Genomic DNA, 19,335 nt, shown 5'->3' with positions numbered 1-19,335 from the left:
CAGGTTCTTTACGCAGAGAGTTGTGAGAGCATGGAATGCGTTGCCAGCAGCAGTTGTGGAAGCAAGGTCATTGGGGTCATTTAAGAGACTGCTGGACATGCATATGGTCACAGAAATTTGAGGGTGCATCCATGAGGATCAATGGTCGGCACAACATTGTGGGCTGAAGGGCCTGTTCTGTGCTGTACTGTTCTATGTTCTATGTTCTATGTTCTATGTAAGATAAGGTGTCTGCTTGGTATGAAATCTAGTTTACTTTATATCCTATCCACTGAAATTGATCGTTCTGCTGGGATTTTCTGCAAATGATTCTCTTTTTTTCCATTGTGGTGTTCTTGTTAACCCTGGAATGTCTCAAAAATAATGCAAAGCCTCACTTGTTCTCTCAATTCTTTCCAGTGACTAGATTGACTGACTATCTGAGCTAAACATTGAACCGCTACCCAAGCCAATTAGCATCCCAGTGAATTACTACTGCTTCCGAAAGAGTAGGAATGCTGATGCTGGAATCTATCATAGGGGGACAAGCAGTATCCTTTGCTCGCAAGATAGATAATCCCGCGTGGTGTGTTGCCTGCCCAGTGCCAGGTGCAAGACATTTCTGACCGGCTAGAGAGGGAGGGGGAGGATCCACTTGTTGTGGTCCACGCAGGTGGTACCAACAACATAGGCAGGACTAGGAAAAAAGACCTGTTTTGGATTATGAAAAGCTAGGAACAAAATTTAAAAAAAAAACAGGTCTTCAAGGGTCATAATCTCTGGATTGCTGCCCAAGCCACTTGCAAATTGGCATGGGGGGGCAAGGATCAGGGAAGTTAACATGTGGCTAAGAGTGGTGTGGGGCAGAGGGTTTCCCTTTCATGGGGCACTGGCCTCAGTTCTGGGACAGGAGGGATCTATACCTCTGGGATGGATTCCACCTGAACAGGGTTGAGTCCAGTGTTCTGGTGAAAATGGTAAAGTGTGGTTAATAGGGCTTTAAACTATTAAGTGGGGTGGGAGGGAGAAGGAGAAGAAGTGAGTGTAGAGGGAGAATAACAATTAATGTAAGGCAAAGCAGCAGGATAGCAGGTGATGAAGTTTCAACTCCATTGAAAATTAGGAAAAACATTAAAGGGAAGGAGAACTCGAGTTGTTAGTAATAGAGGTAGCAGGACCAAAAAGAAAGTGGACAAGATGGCATAACGGCACTTTATCTGAATGCTTGGAGCATTCAAAACAAGGTGGATGAGTTGATGGTGCAAATCATGGCAAATGTGTATGATTTATTAGCTGTTACAGGATGGTCATGACTGGGAGTTAAATATGCAGGGGTATGAAACTGTTTGGAAAGACAGACAGGAAGGTAAAGGAGGTGTTGCTCTGATTTGAGGATGATATCAGGGCAGTAGTGAGATGTTTTACTGAACAAAATGTTGAATCCATTTGAGTGGAAGTTAGGATTAGCAGGGAGAAGAAGTCACCGATAGGTATGGTCTATGGGCCACCAAATAATGGTGGGGCAGGCAATAAACAAATAGCTAATGCATGTAAAAATGGTACAGCAGTTATCATGGGGGATTTTAATCTACATATCGATTTGGTCAAACCAGGTCGGTCATGGCAGCCTTGAGGAGGGGTTCATAGAATGCATCCATGATAATTTCCTTGAACAATATGTAATGGAACCTATGAGGGAGCAAGCTATCTGAGATCTAGTCCTGTGTAATGAGACAGGAATAATTAATGATCTGTTAGGGAATATAAACAGGTAGCAAAAGTTTCTATAAATATGTAAATCGTAAAAGTGGTGAAGGTAAACCTTTGAGAAGGCCAATTTAATAACTGGGAATGAGGAAATAGCTGAGGCAGTTATTTTTTGAAAGTTATTTTGTCGGTCTTCACGGTGGAAGACACAATGCTTAAACTGATGGCAAGAAAGTTATAGCAGGTGAGGACCGAGGAAACTATCATTATCACTATCACTAAGGAGGCAGTGCTGGGCAAGCTAATCGGGCTAAAGGTAGACAAGTCTTCTGGCCCTGATGAAACGCATCCCAGGATACCAGAAGAGGTGATGGGTGAAAAAGCAAATGCGCTGGTAACTATTTACCAAAATTCACTGGGCTCTGGGGTGGTTCCCATAGTTTAGAAAACAGCCAATGTGACACCATTGCTTAAAGGAAGTAGACAAAAAGCAGGTAACTACAGGCCAGTTAGCTTAACTTCGGTAGTGGGGAAAATGCTTGAATCTATCATTAAGGAAGAAATAGCAAGACATCTGGATATAAACTGTCCCACTGGGAACAGCCAGTATGGGTTCATGAAGAGTAGGTCATGTCTAACTAATTTGGTGGAATTCTTTGAGGACATTACTTGCATGGTGGACAATGGGGAGCTTGGATGTGATGTACCTGGATTTCCAGAAGGTATTTGGCCAGGTGCCACATTAGATAAAGTTGCACGGTATTACAGGTAATCTATTGGCATGGATAGAAGACTAGTTGACCAGTAGAAAGCAGAGTAGGGGTAAATGGGTGTTTTTCTGGCTGGCAGTCAGTGGCTAGTGGTGTGCCTCAGATCAGTGTTGGGACTGCAATTGTTTACAATTTATATAGATGATTTGGAGTTGTGGGCTAAGTGTGGTGTGTCAAAATTTGCAGATGACACTAAGGTGAGTGGTAGAGCAAAGTGTGCTGAAGACCAAGTCTGCAGTGGGATATAGATATTCTAAGTGGGAAAATGTACGCCATCTGCCAGACCATGTTAAGTGTGAGGTCATCCATCTTTTGTAAGAATAACAGCAGAATGGACTATGTTTTGAATGGTAAAAATCGCAGAACGCTGCTATGCAGAGGGACCTGGATGTTCTTGTGCATGAATCGCTCCAAGTAGGATTGTAGATGCAGGAGGTAATTAAAAAGGCAAATGGAATCTTGTCTGCCATTGCTAGAGGGATGGAGTTTAAAAACGGAGGCTATGCTACAGCTGTATAGGGTCCTGGTGAGGCCACGCCTGAAGTACTGTGAGCAGTTTTGGTCTCCTTACTTAAGAGATATACTAGCACTGGAGGGGGTGCAGAGGAGACTCACTCGATTGATTCCAGAGTTCAGAGGGTTGGATTATGAGGAGAGACTGAGTAGACTGGGATTATACTCATCAGAATTTGGAAGAATATGGGGAGATCTTATAGAAACATAAAATTATTAAGGGAATAGATACGGTAGAGGCAGGCAGATTATTTCTGCTAGCAAGTGAAAGTAGGTCTAGAGGGCATCACCTCAAAATAAAGGGAAGCAGATGTAGGACTGAGGTCAGGAGGAACGTCTTCACCCAAAGGGTTGTGAATCTGTGGAACTTCCTGCTCAGTGAAGCGGTTGAAGCCACCTTGCTGAATGTTTTTAAGGCTAGATAACTCCTTGAACAGAAAGGAATTAAGGGTTATGGTGAGCAGGCGGGTAAGTGGATCTTTGTCTCAAAGAACAGCCATGATCTTATTAAATGGGAGGGCAGGCTCAAGGCGCCAGATGGCCTACTCCTGCTCCTAGTTCTTATGTTATAACAAGGTGTGGAGCTGGTGGAGCACAGCTGGCTAGGCAACATCAGAAGAGCAGGAAAGCTGACTTTTCAGGTCTAGACCCTTCTTTCAGATTTTCTGAACAAGGGTCCAGACCTGAAACATCAGCTTTGCTGCTCTTCTGATGCTGCTTGGCCTGCTATGCTCTACCAGCTCCACCTTGTTATCTACCGCTTCCGAAAGCTGCTGTTATGCATTGCTTTTTTTGAGTAATAGTAACAAGCAAAATTATACGGAATGTTGCCTCTGAGCTCTAGTGTGACATATACTATTTATAAGTAACACTGACATGTGGTCCAAGTTTTGAATTCAACTTCTTCTGCAGTCTGGATTTCTCATTCCTCTCTAATGAGACCTAGGCTACAAAATTGCTCATAGCACTCTTCCCTGTGCATTGTTTAGGAGGGTTGCTATTATTTATTCTTGAACATTCATCCTGAAGCTAATTCCTAGTTTTGTGATTTTTGGTGGGGGAGAATCAGTTGTCTCGTACTACTGTCATTTCCGCAGCAGTAGCAGAGTGAAGAAAAGGCACAGCTATTTTAACACCAGGGATTCAAAGTTGCAGAGTGCATTTTTCTTTTTGCTCACTTTCTTTCAGTACCTGGCTCTTTGATGGCACTACACACTTTCACCTGCTTCAATTGACCCATGTAATGGGTGCTACAGATTGCACACAGGCACTTACAGCTAAAGTAGCAGTCACATAACAATAGCAAGCAAACCAACCAGTGTACTGAGTACAACTGCCTTTCTCCAAACAGACACTGCATGTTTGCTGCCTCATCTGAAAGCTGACACCTTCAATAGTACAGCACTCCAGCATTAAACAAGGGTGTCAGTTTCAAGTTTCTGAAATGAGGTTTGAACTCTTTGCCTTTCGATTCAAAGGCAAGCATGCTCCTAATAATCAATCACTTACGTAACACTGTAAAATCCTCTATGATCACTCAATTCCTAAACTCAAAGCCAGCATGAGAAAGTTATTAGCAGTGATGTGAAAAAGCGATGTTGGCCATCTTTAGACAGTTACACACTGTCCATAAGCAGTTGATTTGTTTACTAAATTAATACCTGGAATGAGCAGATGAGTTACAGTTAAGATCACCATAGGAGTTGGGATAAATGGAGCACTTTCAAGTTGGCAGGCAGTGACTATTGAAGGGCAACAAGAATCCAGTGGTGTTATTTCATGTATTTACAATGAATATTAATGACTTTGAAGAGACCGAATAGTGTCACAAATTTTGTTGACCATACTAGCCTTGTAGGGCTTAGAGGCTCCAAAGAAATACAAACAGGTTAAATGAATGGGCAACGAGGTTACAGGTGGCGTATGATGAGGCTATTCAATTTGGCCATTAGGTTTGAAAAGCAGAACACTTTTTTCTTAAAGCATGATACTTTATAAATGTTGTGCAGAGGAGCACAGAATGTGAACATGCAGGTACAGCAATTAATCAGGAAGACTGATGGCATGGTAATAAAATGTGAGGCTGGATGAACACAGCAGGCCAAGCAGCATCTCAGGAGCACAAAAGCTGACGTTTCGGGCCTAGACCCTTCATCAGAGAGGGGGATGGGGGGAGGGAACTGGAATAAATAGGGAGCGAGGGGGAGGCGGACCGAAGATGGAGAGTAAAGAAGATAGGTGGAGAAGGTGTGGGTGGGGAGGTAGGGAGGGGATAGGTCAGTCCAGGGAAGACGGACAGGTCAAGGAGGTGGGATGAGGTTAGTAGGTAGCTGGGGGTGCGGCTTGGGGTGGGAGGAAGGGATGGGTGAGAGGAAGAACCGGTTAGGGAGGCAGAGACAGGTTGGACTGGTTTTGGGATGCAGTGGGTGGGGGGGAAGAGCTGGGCTGGTTGTGTAGTGCAGTGGGGGGAGGGGATGAACTGGGCTGGTTTAGGGATGCAGTGGGGGAAGGGGAGATTTTGAAACTGGTGAAGTCCACATTGATACCATATGGCTGCAGGGTTCCCAGGCGGAATATGAGTTGCTGTTCCTGCAACCTTCGGGTGGCATCATTGTGGCAGTGCAGGAGGCCCATGATGGACATGTCATCAAGAGAATGGGAGGGGGAGTGGAAATGGTTTGCGACTGGGAGGTGCAGTTGTTTGTTGCGAACTGAGCAGAGGTGTTCTGCAAAGCGGTCCCCAAGCCTCCGCTTGGTTTCCCCAATGTAGAGAAAGCCGCACCGGGTACAGTGGATGCAGTCTGATGGCATGTTGGCTTTCATTGCAAGGGGAATGGAATGCAGGTATGAGGATGCCTTGCTAAAACTGTCCAGGCCTTTGATGTACATCAGTGTACAGTTCTGATTTCTGCCAAGAATCCATAGGGAAATCCATAATGAGGGCCTAAGCAGCTGAAAGCACCACCGATGTTGCAGCCTTAAATTACTGATATGCAAGAAACCGTGAGCGCTGGGGTAGGTTTACCCGTGTGGAGAAAGTGAAAAGTCTCCGCTTGGGGAAGACAATGGAGGGACTTCATAATCAAGATGAGAATTTATCAATAGCTTAAGGCAAATATTTTAATGCTTAAATTGTTATAATGAAAACATCACATAATCACTATGAAGCACAATGGAAAGCTAAAGCAGAAATAACTTATCAGGCTAGCATTCATAGTATGAAGTTGAATGTGAATGATTTAATTATCTGTATTTGATGATTAGTTGTAATCCAGCATATTCTGTCTGGTCTGTGATTGGAACTCTCACAGAATAAAATGTTTAACTGGGCCTTTGGAGAAAATATTGATAACGGGGAACAGAACAGTCTTTACAGCAGATAAGCATGAAGAACAAACTATCCTCAAGAGAACTGTGAAGGCAGGTTTAAATAAAAATCCATTTCATTTCTCTCAGTTGCTAGCAATCCCAGAAGGTCATCCTTGAATCCATTCAAGACAGTCAACATGGACACAAACATAGGCTGACCAACTGCACAGCACATCATGTATATGGAATCAAAGCCCTAAAATTTCATGTTTAAGTAGACTGTATGGAACCATCAATGCATTTGATATTCACTGCACAAACAAGTTCATTTTGGGTTAAAACTTACTATTGACAATTTTAGCTGTTAAATGCCTTTTGGGCACCATTCCTGTCTGTTATTTTAAGGATTAATGTCTTTTTTTAAGATAGCAAAATGATTCATTCTTTCTACCACTTCAGTCTTTGCCTTCTACTATCACTAACATGTGGCTTGTGGTGCAACAAATAAACTAAAATGACCGTAATCTCCACTTGGTTGCTGCAAATTTATTCACCTTTCTTTCTAACTGTTCTTCAGTAAAGAAAGGAAAGATTTTTATAGAAGATAAATTATTAACATAGTCTCTCCTGACATTTTTTTTAAAAAGTCAGGTTGGATTAGGAACCAGTGGTACCAATTGCAATGGCGGCACAAGGAGAAATAATTTTTTCTACCCAGCAAGTGGAGGATCTGGAAAGTGCTGACTTCAAAAGAGAACTGTATAATTATAGCTGGAGAGAAATAAACTGATTGTGGGTATACTTGGGAAGTGGGGCCTGGTGTGCTGCCTTTGCAACAAACCCACACAGTTATGACAGACTGAATGGCTTCCTTAAATATTGACTCATTTGATTGATTATGATTCTTATGAAATAACACTATTTACAATTGCAAAATTATTTTTAGGGAGAAGTTATTGGAAAAAGTTATTACTTCTTCCCCCATTGTAATAAACATATAGGCTCACTTGGGGCTAGTAAAATGACAGGAAACAGCATTAAAGGATCACAGTTGAAAATAAGTTTGCAAAGTACTGGATTTGTGGCAATCCTATTTTTAAGGTGGGAAGGAAACAGATTAATACTATCCCTTGGAAATGCAGGAAAGTTTTCCTTAGGCCCTGTCTTGTGCCTTCTGTCCTAGAATACCTACACTGTAGAAGCAGGCCATTTGGTGCCTTGAATCCACACGACACTCCGGACAGCATCGGACTCAGACTGACCTCCTTACCCTATCTCTGGGACCCTGCAGTTCCTCTGGCTAATTCACCTAATCTGGACATCTTTGGACACTATGGACAATCCACCTAACTGCACGTCTTTGGACCATGGGAGGAAACCAGAGGATACCAACATGGGTATGGGGAGAGACTACGCAAACTACATACAGACAATCATCCTAGGCCGGGATCAAACCTGGATTCTTTGTGCTCTAAGGCAGCTGTGCTAACCTCTGACCCATAGTGCCCTCCATGCTATCCATAAGCCACTGTTAAAACTGCAAATAAGTGAGTAGAGGAAGGTACCAGATTTTAAATTTTTTTTAAAAAACATTCCACCCAACTCAAACCCACGGTTGTGTCAGGGGCTGGTGTTTAAAACATCCCTGTGTTTTGTTCAATGTTACTCATAGAAATATTAGCCACCAAATAAAGTGCCTTATTCTGAATAACTTTGCTGAATACTGTAATTTTTTTCTTAACTTACCAGCACTGACAGTGACAGCTTCAATAAATTGATCCCTCCAACTGTTCGTCCCCACAACCAACGCTAAGTTTGTCTTCTTTATCAATTTGTCCACTGTATTCTGCAGCAATAAAAGAAGTACTTGTAAGACAGAGGCTTTCCACTACCTTACAGATCAGATATCATGACGAACAAAGTAATTTAATATCACTTAATGCCTTAAACAAAGGCCTGTGTAAAGCTGACTGGAAACAGATAAGGCCCTGAATTGATTATATATTCAAATTAAATGTAATACAGCCAGTAATTTATGGATTGGCATTAAAAAAGACAGATCATGAAATTTGCTAAATTGTCATTAACAAACAAATGTTCATGAATATCCTTTAGGATCTATACATTACTCCAGGCTTAGGTCAAGACATAGGTTCATGCTCAAATGTGAAAATTCTTGGTTGTGAAATCTATGTACACACGCTACTATTTTACACTATTTTGTGTTGAGTTCCTTTTTAAAAGTTGGGCACTGCTGGAGGCTGTGAGATTTCCTTGTTCACACATTATTGACAGTAACCCAGTATCTGCTGTCTGGCTTACTATCAGTGCTGATTTGTTGCTTGCATCTTGAGGGATTTTTGCACCTTACAAAACTGAATGTACCCTGTGCACTCCTGAGATAATGTTATCCTTCTCCTGTAAGTCACAGGAACAGAAGTAGCTATTCAACCCATCCACTGTTCTGCGATATCATGACTGATATGATAATTTCAATTCCATTAAAATAAAATCCAAAAGAACTGCAGATGCTGTAAGTCAGGCCCCCATCCCTGGCCCTAAGGAGACTTTCCACATTGAACAGATGTTCACCTGCACATCTATCAATGTGATATATTATATCAGCTGTTCCCATTGTGGCCTCCTCTATATCGGGCAAACCAAGCGGAGGCTTGGGGACCGCTTTGCAGAACACCTACGCTCAGTTCGCAACAAACAACTTCACCTCCCAGTCGCAAACCATTTCATCTCCCCGCACCCCCCCCCCCAACTCCTCGGACGACATGTCCATCCTGAGCCTCCTGCGTTGCCACGATGACGCCACCCGAAGGTTGCAGGACCAGCATCTCATATTTCGCTTGGGAACCCTGCAGCCCAAGGGTATCAATGCGAACTTCACAAGCTACAAAATCTCCCCTCCCCCGACTGCATCTCAAAGCCTGCCCAGCTTGTCCATGCCTCACTAACTATTCCTCCCACCTCAAGCCCCACACCCATCTTCTACCCACTAACCTCATCCCGCCTCCTTGACCTGTCCAGCCTCCCTGGACTGACCTATTTCCTTCCTGACTCCCCACCTACATTCATGTTCACTGGCTCTAACCCCACCTTTTTGACCTGTCTGTCCTGTCTCACCCTATCTTCTCCTTTATACATTTTCTATCCACCTTCCCCGTCTCCCTATTAATTTCAGAATCCCCTTCCCCTCCCCCATTGCTGAAGAATGGTCTACACTCAAAACGTCAAACTTCCTTGCTCCTCTGCTGCTTGGCCTGCTGTGTTCATCCAGCTTCACACCGGGTTATCTAAGATTCTCCAGCATCAGCAGTTCCTACTATCATTGTAACTCTTTAAGATTTCTCTGGTTCTTCTTTTTGATTTCAGCTTTCAGCATTGTCTAAATGGTTTTCTCCAAAGCCAAATCGCTTTTGGATAGTCATAAGTCAGACAAGGCTCATAAGCAATTCCATCAACAATTTTGTCTCCTATGACTTATGATTTTCGAAACTCCACATTCATCGTTTTACTCACATCTATAGAGATTGTTAATTTGATTATCTACGGATTTCCCTGGATACTAAGCACTTCTGTTAAATCTTGCTCTTTCAAGAATTTTATTTGTTCTAAGATTAACGTAAGTTCAAAATCCTGTAGAACTTCATTAACAATATCTGTGCCTTCTTTAATGTCTTGGCAAGCTATAGTGACATTAGGTAACTTCCCAGTTGAATACAAGTGTGGGTTTACTTGTTCCTCTCGGTTCGCAATAAACAACTGCACCTCCCAGTCGCGAACCATTTTAATTCCCCCTCCCATTCCTCAGATGACATGTCCATTATGGGCCTCCTGCAGTGCCACAATGATGCCACCCAAAGGTTGCAGGAACAGCAACTCATTCCGCGTGGGAACCCTGCAGCCCAATGGTATCAATGTCGACTTCACAAGCTTCAAAATCTCCCCTTCCCCCACTGCATCCCAAAACCAGCCCAGCCTGTTTCCGCCTTCCTAACCTGTTCTTCTTCTCACTCATCCCTTCCACCTCAAGCCGCACCATCATTTCCTACCTACTACCTCATTCTGCCTCCTTGACCTGTCCGTCTTCCCTGGACTGACCTATCTCCTCCCTACCTCCCCACCTATACTCTCCTCTCCACCTATCTTCTTTTCTCTCCATCTTTGGTCTGCCTCCCCCTCTCTCCCTATTTATTCCAGAACCCTCTCCCCATCCTCCTCTCTGATGAAGGGTCTAGGCCCGAAACGTCAGCTTTTGTGCTCCTGCGATGCTGCTTGGCCTGCTGTGTTCATCCAGCTTCACACTTTGTTATCTTGTTTACTTGTTCTGCATTTGATTTAGTATCTGTATCTTAGGTTCTGTATTTAAGGACTGGTTTCTCCAAGAATTTTATTCTTTTGTGTTCTATTTAGTTCACCTCTGAAATTAAATTTTCAAGGCAATATTATTCCTGCTGCTACTTTTTTTTGACAAATGTGATTTTTTTGATTTCTTCTTACTTTGAAGACGCTCAATTCTTTACCAAAGGAATCCTGTTGTCTGTGCCTTCAGAGCTGAATCCCATGACTTTCCCTGGATGAGTTACACTCTCTGCAGCATGGCTAATAATCTTTCAGTTTTAATGAGGATTCCCATTTTCTTTAATATCTTGACTGAGTGAATCCAGCTATCTGCGGCCTTAACAAGTTCTTCCTCTATTTATCTTAATGTCACGTTCTTAATATGAGGTCTCCAGATCTTACCGTTATCTCAATAATCACCTCACTTACTTCTTCCACTAGAATCTGTCTGGCTAGGTTACTAAATTTCCCATTTATCACTACAATTCTAGCTGCCCAACATTTCAGGTGCTGCAGCCTCATGTTAAAATTACCTCTGCATCCTTCTTTTTGCTTACAGTAACTCTGCCCTATGATACTTACTTGCTTTGCTGGCTGTGAGCTGTAATTACTTTGCCGACTTTTAGCTTTCAAACTCTGTAAAGATGCTGCATTTTTAAAGTTATCCCTTTGCCCAGCTGTTATTTCAATTTCACTTATGGCATCTCCAGTCTCCAGCAGAAACTCACCTCAAGACCACTCTCAAAGTTCATTGACATCTAATGCCTATAATTGTTCAGTGTGAGCAGTGTTCATGATTCATGAAGCTTCAATCTTATACTGCTGCACTTTCCGTCTCAGTTCATCAGATGTTGCAGTGTTGTCTAACCTGTTGTATAGTGCAAGAAGATTGGTCTAGGCCCGAAACGTCAGCTTTTGTGCTCCTGAAGGATGAAGGGTCTAGGCCCGAAACGTCAGCTTTTGTGCTCCTGAGGATGAAGGGTCTAGGCCCGAAACGTCAGCTTTTGTGTTCCTGAGATGCTGCTTGGCCTGCTGTGTTCGTCCAGCCTCACATTTTATTATCTTGGATTCTCCAGCATCTGCAGTTCCCATTATCTCTGAATTCCAATCCTCACCACTGCTCACCGTGTTGTAGAGTGGATCCTCATCGTTCTGTATGGTGGATGCTTACTATGCTGTAATCACTGTCAGGTTGATTTGCTGCCACCAACCTCCCTTTAGGTTGAAATCTATAAGTCCTATTTATAAGAAACTTTGTGATTTAATGAGAAGAGGCTTGTGCCTTAGAAAATACATAATTTATCGCATGAGAGCATTGAGTAAAAGTTATATTAATGTGTAGGAAATTGATACTAAGGCTATGAGGGGAGGTGAATGGTAGGTCCACCTTCTTTGAGATCTAGAGCTGTCCACGCTACCCAACCTCTTATGGCATTTATCATAATGGATGAAGCTTAATGCACCATTAGTATTTGCCCTTTCCGAAACGAGTTGGTGAGTTAAAAGGATGAAAGAGTTCTCCTCCAGGTTCTGCCATGAACCCAAACTTTCTTGCAATGGACTTCCCTCCACCAACAATGATGCCATCTCGGACTCTGTTCTGATCATTTGATTTAGCACTGGATGCCTTAGTATTCTGGCACGGTGATTCCTACTGCCCAGTGAAATCACAGCCATGACCTAAATAATGATTCTCACTGGATTCTGACCAGTCATTTTTCCACAGTTGATATGAAGGCCTGGACTTAGCAGGCCTGAGTTGACCTTTTCATTTTTTTTTAATAGGATGTGAATGTCATTGACAAGATCAGCATTTGATGGGGTCTAGAAGAGTGAATGAAATGTGTGGTGTCAGGGAAGCCCCTAAAATCTGGGATTAGAAACAATTTGCATTCTGTAGCACCATATTGTTCTCTCAGGACAATAACGAATGTGATTTAAGTGCAGTCAGTCATGTTGGTGAATTTGTGTACTGCAGTGGGCGAATGAATGGCATCATTGATTGAGGAAGCTATGTTAGCTAGCTCACAGAGGGGATTCCTTGTTTTATTTTCTACAAGCAGTCCCTTGGAATCCTTCACATCAACCAAACAGGCAGAACTGCCATCAATAATATTTTCTCTGAAAGCTAATACCTCTGCAAATACATGGTTTCCTCAGTTTTTTTACACTGAAATTCCAGCCGTCATTGTGTGTTCGAGTGTGTAGTGACGTTCCAGGATACAGTACGACTGACTGAGTGAAGGTGATACTGAGTTGTCTCATACACTTACTGCACATTACTTGAAAGTGCACAAAAAGGCAGAATTGAAGACTTGTTCAGAATCGATGGAGGAGCTGCAAGATTACTAAAGTAAGACAGATGAGGAATGGGGATTGGCTTGAAGATTGCAGATTAACTGTTAAATTCAAATATCATGTCTGTAATGCAAAACTCATTTACAAAAGGAAATCGGTGCTTTTTGTTTGGTTTGATTCACATGATACTCAAGATCCCCAGCAATGTGGTTGATTCTGAAATGTCACTTGCAAGCCACTCTGTTCAAAGGCAACTAAGGACAAAAAGCCAGGAAATTGAAGCAGAAAGCCATTCAGTCCATCAAGCTCACATCATCATTCATCATTTCCACTCTCTCTCCCCTTTGATACCTTTAGTGTCTGGAAATCTATTTCTTTCTTAAACGTATTTAGTGGCTTGGCCTCTAGATCCTTCTGCGATTGAGTCTGATGGGCAACAAATACTGTCCTTTGCAATGACGCACATAAAGGAAAATAGAATAGACTGTTTTAAAAGCCCATCACATTTACAAATGCCAGAAAGAAAGCAATCATTTAGTGATTCAGGAATTGTGCATTCTGTGATGTCAAAATGATCCAATGCTGGATCCATAAATCCTTCCATTAATGAGGCAAAGGGTGGGATGCTCAGATTTTCACACAGCCCTTCTGTTCACACTCAACCTCCACTTTCCACTATCAAAAGTTGATTGAACTGGTTGGTACCTTTTAAGAATGCTTCTTCTTCAGTTTGAATGGTCTAGGGCAAGGGATTCTTACAAGTCAGCAGAGACACTGCATTTTTTTTCAGGGAGGCTTTGAAGATGTCTGTGAAGCATTTTTTCTGCTGGTATCTTTTATAAATGATTTAATTTACAAATTAATATACTTTCTAAACACATTTGCAGTTAATTTTTAATTGAAATGTATGCAACTTCATCTGCATGCAAGATTGTATTTTTGAAGTTAAGTATGTTTTACATGTTGGAAAATATATAAACAGCTGTTATTATTTCATTATTATTATTATTATTGCATGTAGGAGCCCATCAATCCAAAACACAAGGTTGTCAGAGAACATAATCAAAATCTCTTTTTCATTGTTCTTGCTGGAAGTATGTAACATCAAACGTGTACACCTGATTAGAAAACATCTATAATAGGACTGATGTAGATGCATATATTCATCAGAGAATGAGAAATATAACACTGTCAGATACCTTAAATTCATAGGATTCTTCAATTATGACTTCTAACTTTGTATTTTCTCCAAGGACAGGACGGCCCAAGTCAGCTATCCGCCGTTCTTCCTCATTTTTATTTGCTATGGCCTGATTATCTTCGGTATCACCTACAATATAATCAAATAACTCAATATCAATAGAATCAAATAACTTGCAGAGACAACATGAAACTAAACTCTTCCCCGTAAAAGTTTTCAATGTTTAGTTACGTGTCCCTCAACTTTACCAAGGTCTATGTAAAGCCACCTATACTTTATCACACTTACCATATATGGAACTGTTTTCCCACACTATCCTCAACTTTAGTGTCAATCCACACAGTCTACACATAATTATATAAATTTTACACGGCAACATTTGTACAAAATCTTTGTTTTCAATTAGAATTTCAAAACATATTTTACAAATAATCTGCTAGTGCTTTCACTATAATGTGTACTTTTTTTAAAAATAGGACGTCATACCATAATTTATCGCAATTAAACATCTAGCAACAAACCACATGGACAAAAGGAAGATCTAGATCAAGAATGACAAGACACTACATTTTTTCATAAAGGACAGATTAGAATTAAATTGTACAGAAGATCAGAGAAGAATGAATAAAAAGTTCTGAAATGGACAGTTTGGGACACTATGGATGATGTTTGTGGATGGCAAAAAGGTGATAAAGTCAACTAAAAGTCCTTACATATCAAAGAGCTTTATTTTATCATATGTTTATAAAACTAACACATGCACTGCTTATAAAGCTTCTTTGGTCATTGATTTTTTTAGTACTTCATTGTGTTTGTGTGAACCTGTCAGTGTGTAACTCTGAAATTATACCTTTTTCAAAGCTACTTTCCCTTCTTCTTAGCCTTATATGATTGCTAATACACTGCATCGTCCAAAATATTTTTGTCAGGTACTAAGTTCTCTTGTACATACAAATAAATAATCAAAGATGCATAACAGCTTACTGCGACACATGACACTTTATGAATACTTGCTCAATATAGATCACGTAGATTTTCCTCTTACAATACACAGAACAAAATTAGGTATGCGCAATAGAAAATGTCCCTTTTCTATTCATTTTAAAGTTAACAGATGGAAAATCAGGTAGGCTTTGATTTTCCTTCACCACCCTCCTGGCTACTTCTAACTGCTAAACCCGAGCATAACATACAGAAAACCAATTTCTTAATAGCATTCATTTAATAGCATCTGCAAGACAAATTAGCCTGATCACTAGAAAGGTCGTGGATACAATATTAAGAAACATTAATTGTAAGCTATAGGCCAATGTAGACTGATCTAGTGACTTATGAGCAATAAAGTCATAAGTGAGTTATGGTCACTGCCAAAAGTAGAATGTAGACGATATGGTAACATTTTTCATAATGTGTTCTCTTTCCATAAAACATTTTGGAAAATGAAAATAATAGAAAGGAAATGTTTTGAATTGTAAATGTGAGGAAGCTTGTGTTTTCTGCTTCTGGTAATGTTGCTGGGAAATGTTCTTTTCTAGGCATCCCTTTTATTTTCTGTTGTAGCATAGTCTTCATGGAATGAAATGAGGTATAATATGAATAATTACCCTGTATACCTAGAACATATACATGTCAAAATATTTATTTCGAAAAATTAAACTTAATCACAAATTGACGTGCGTTTCCCTGTGACATGTTTAGTTTCAAATACAGATTGACATGAAATATTCACAGGCAATGTAACGCCATGCAGATTTATTTCAGTGTCAGCTGCAGGCTGCCTTTGAAGATGAGTTTCCAAACTCTCTCAATCTGATACAATTACTCATTATCACAAGGTATGTGGTTGAACGCTGGATTTCCAACAAGGCACAGCCAAGGACTGAGTCTTAAGATATTTCTCTGTCACTCCAACTTTCCTGTTCTCTGCCTCTTGAATATTATCTATCCCCATCTGGGTCGCTTGATGAACAGTGGAAAGAAAAATTCACATTTTCCAGCTCACATTCTGATAATAATGCCTGGTGACACTTGTTCACAGTGTAGCGGGGATAATAAATTAAAGAAACTGGGCAACAACTATGTATGTGAAGAACAGCCTTTACATTTCAAAACACTACAATTAACTTTCATGGTTTGTTTAGTGACTGAATTCTAATTGAATTCTTCAGGTTTAAAAGATAAATATGAAATTATATGAGATAATGCAATTTACTTGGCTGTATATTACAACTTTCATTTCATTTCAACTAGTTTATCTAAAGCAGATAGAAGTCATCATCATCAAATGAGTGACAGTGGGAACTGCAGATGCTGGAGAATCCAAGATAACAAAGTGTGGAGCTGGATGAACACAGCAGGCCAAGCAGCATCTCAGGAGCACACAAGCTGACGTTTCGGGCCGAGACCCTTCTTTTTGTGCTCCTGGGATGCTGCTTGGCCTGCTGTGTTCATCCAGCTCCAGACTTTATTATCAAATGAGTATCAGTTTTCAATGTTCTTAAATTTTTAAAATTAAAGTATGTAATTACATTCAGCTGTATATTTCTGAAACATTTACTCAAATGAAATTAGGATTATTTGGCTGAGTAATAAAAGGAGAAATGCTGGATTACTCAACAGCCTCATTTCTCAAACGGTATAATACATTTTTCCACACTTACCATTGCTAATATCTCAGCACTGTACTTGCACTTTGATTAAAATGTTACAAAATTTATTTTTATTTGCAAGACCACTAACTGAACATAATTAACTGAATCTGATTAAAAATTTTATGGACTTCATTGGGAATCAGGCAGGCTTCTATAGGAACCCAAGAAATTAATCAGGGGGGCATTCTATTCTAGAATTTTGTGACTGACCTTGGAACTACCATCATTACAAGATCAATAGGATCAGAAGGACAGACATTCCCTCTGCTCATTATTTTCATTTACATACTTACACATTCATGGAAATCTATACTCTTGAGTCTGATTCAACTCCACTGTGGTATCAAGGCCAGGAAATCTTAAAAGAAGTTTGAAATAATGTATCAGCCTCCTTGCCCATGGGATTGGGAGCTTTCACTAATGTATTGCAATGGATACGGGTTGGTCAATTTGGCTGTCCCAAATTGATGAGCAAGCCCCAAATGATTGGGCAGCAGGTGGATGCACGGGACACAGGAATCCCCTCCCCAAAACATTGTCTAACAAATTAGGTAAGCTTCCACTAATTCACCCAAAAATCACTGAAGATAGTGTTAAAAGGTAAAGATAGGCGCGAAATTGGCATAACTATTAAAACTATATTCGGGTAATTGTAGCCAGAAGCACATTATACATGAAGAATTATAATATTGACTTAATTAGAATCAACTCTGCCAAGTCTCTGTTTTCACAGGAATATCTTATAAACTGCCTCAGCAATGCAGGACTTAGAAGTATTATAGAAAAAAATGTTGGTTGCGTGGGTGATAAATACAGTAGTTCAGACTACGATGTTAACTTCATAATGTCAAGGTCAGGTACTCAATGTCATTTGAATGCTGTACATAAAGTCACATTGAATATGTTGTAGATTTGCAATAACACACTTCAATGTTTTTAATTCAGTATATAATCAGGTCCCATTGATATTTTTCCACTACATTCAGATCAGTTTATGTTTGACTCCTATTAAATTCTTGACATTGGTGATTTTGTGATATGTCAGTCCAGAGTTTGGGTATCTCACAGTAACATTTTATAAATGCCATAGGTCCAAACTGGCTGCTTTTAGAAAATAAAATGTTCTGTTTATGTCATTGTTTATTACGCTTAGCCACTCGGAGCTCATCTTTATCTGAGATATCCATATTTTAACTGTTTGCATTAAAACCACTTTATACCTTGTGCTCTTATATGAAATGTCATCAAACCTAGGAATGAAGATTGCGATACTCTACAGCTGTGAAATAATAATACTAATATATTAATATGTGTTGTCTTGAAAGGGAACAGTGTCATTTGTCATCAAATCCTGGCTGATTTGCAGTTTGTTAATCTCCACTAAACACAGTTTGAAAGATTTGTTCTTTTATTTGTTGTTGTATGAGTGTGTTACTGGAAAAGCTGGAACCTATTGGCGTCACCAGGCTTGGAGGTGAAATGATTTATTGGATTTCTGCAGTACACACAGTGTAGGTGGACCCAGTGTGGGAGGGAGAGCCAAGATTATATCACATAACAGAGAAAAAATGGCAATATATTTTCAAGTCAGGATGCTTTGTGATTTGAAGGCGAAGTTGTAGAGAGTGTTGTCTGCAAGGTGTTGTCATAGGAGGCTTGGCAGGTTGATGCAATGCGTCCTATTGATGGTAAATACTGTTGCTACTGGTGGTGGAGACTTAGAACATTTAAGGTGGTGGCAGAGATACCAATCAAGTGGGTTGTTTTAGCCTGGATTGTGTCAAGTTTTTTGAGCATTGTTGGAATTGAACCTATTCAAGCAATTGATGATTAATTTATCACATTCCTGACTTGCGTCTTACAGATGGTGAACTAGCTTTTGGGAGTCAGGTTATAATATTACTAATGCTGCTATAAAACTTTGGTGCTTTACTCATCCCAGAATGCATAGCCCCTGGCCTGTTCTTGTAACCAAAGTGTTCCTGTGCATGTTGTTTCACTTTATAGTCAATGATCATTCCAGAATGTTGATAGTGGCAGATTCAATGGTAGTCATTGAAAGTCAAAGAGAGTTGGTTAGATTTTCTTTTGTTGGATTATTGCCTGATGCTTCTTCATTCATGGGCCATGGGAATTGTTGGCTGGGTCAGCATTTATTACCCATCCCTAGTTGCCCTTAAAAAGGTGGTGAGCTGCTTTCTTGAACCACTGCATGTGTAGGTGGATGCATAATGCTGTCGGGGAGAGAGTTTCAGGATTTCAACCGAGCTACACTGAATGAATCGCAATGTGTTTCCAAGTCAGGATGGTGAGTCGCCTCAAGGGTAACGTGCAGTTGGTGGTGTTCCCATGTATCTGCTGTCCTTCTGGATGGTGATGTCTAACATTTTCGAAGGTGCTTTCTAAGGAGGCTTGGTGAATTTCTGCAGTGCATCTTGATGATGACACCAAGTGCTAACACTGATCATCGGTAGCGGAGGGAGTGCATGTGTGTGAATGTGGTACTAATCGAAGCAGCTTGCTTTGTCCTACACGGTGTCAAGCTTCCCGTATT

At 40.6% G+C, this 19,335-nt stretch overlaps 1 protein-coding gene across 7 annotated transcripts in view; it reads right to left on the bottom strand.

Annotated features, from left to right (window-relative positions):
- Positions 1-19,335, bottom strand: part of LOC125452780 (sodium/calcium exchanger 1-like) — a 285,237-nt gene that overhangs the window by 49,884 nt on the left and 216,018 nt on the right. For all 7 annotated transcript variants that reach the window (XM_048531611.1, XM_048531613.2, XM_048531607.2 and 4 more), the window contains 2 exons: positions 14,129-14,259; positions 8,025-8,124 (listed from right to left, as the gene is read on the bottom strand). In XM_048531611.1, coding sequence (XP_048387568.1) covers positions 8,025-8,124; positions 14,129-14,259 — 231 coding nt within the window. The remainder of the gene's footprint in view (positions 1-8,024; positions 8,125-14,128; positions 14,260-19,335) is intronic.

The sequence above is a fragment of the Stegostoma tigrinum genome, chromosome 4 (genome assembly GCF_030684315.1).
Source record: "Stegostoma tigrinum isolate sSteTig4 chromosome 4, sSteTig4.hap1, whole genome shotgun sequence".
NCBI lineage: Eukaryota > Metazoa > Chordata > Chondrichthyes > Orectolobiformes > Stegostomatidae > Stegostoma > Stegostoma tigrinum.
Note: the sequence above shows the minus strand (reverse complement) of the source record. Positions and strands in the feature narration are given on the sequence as shown.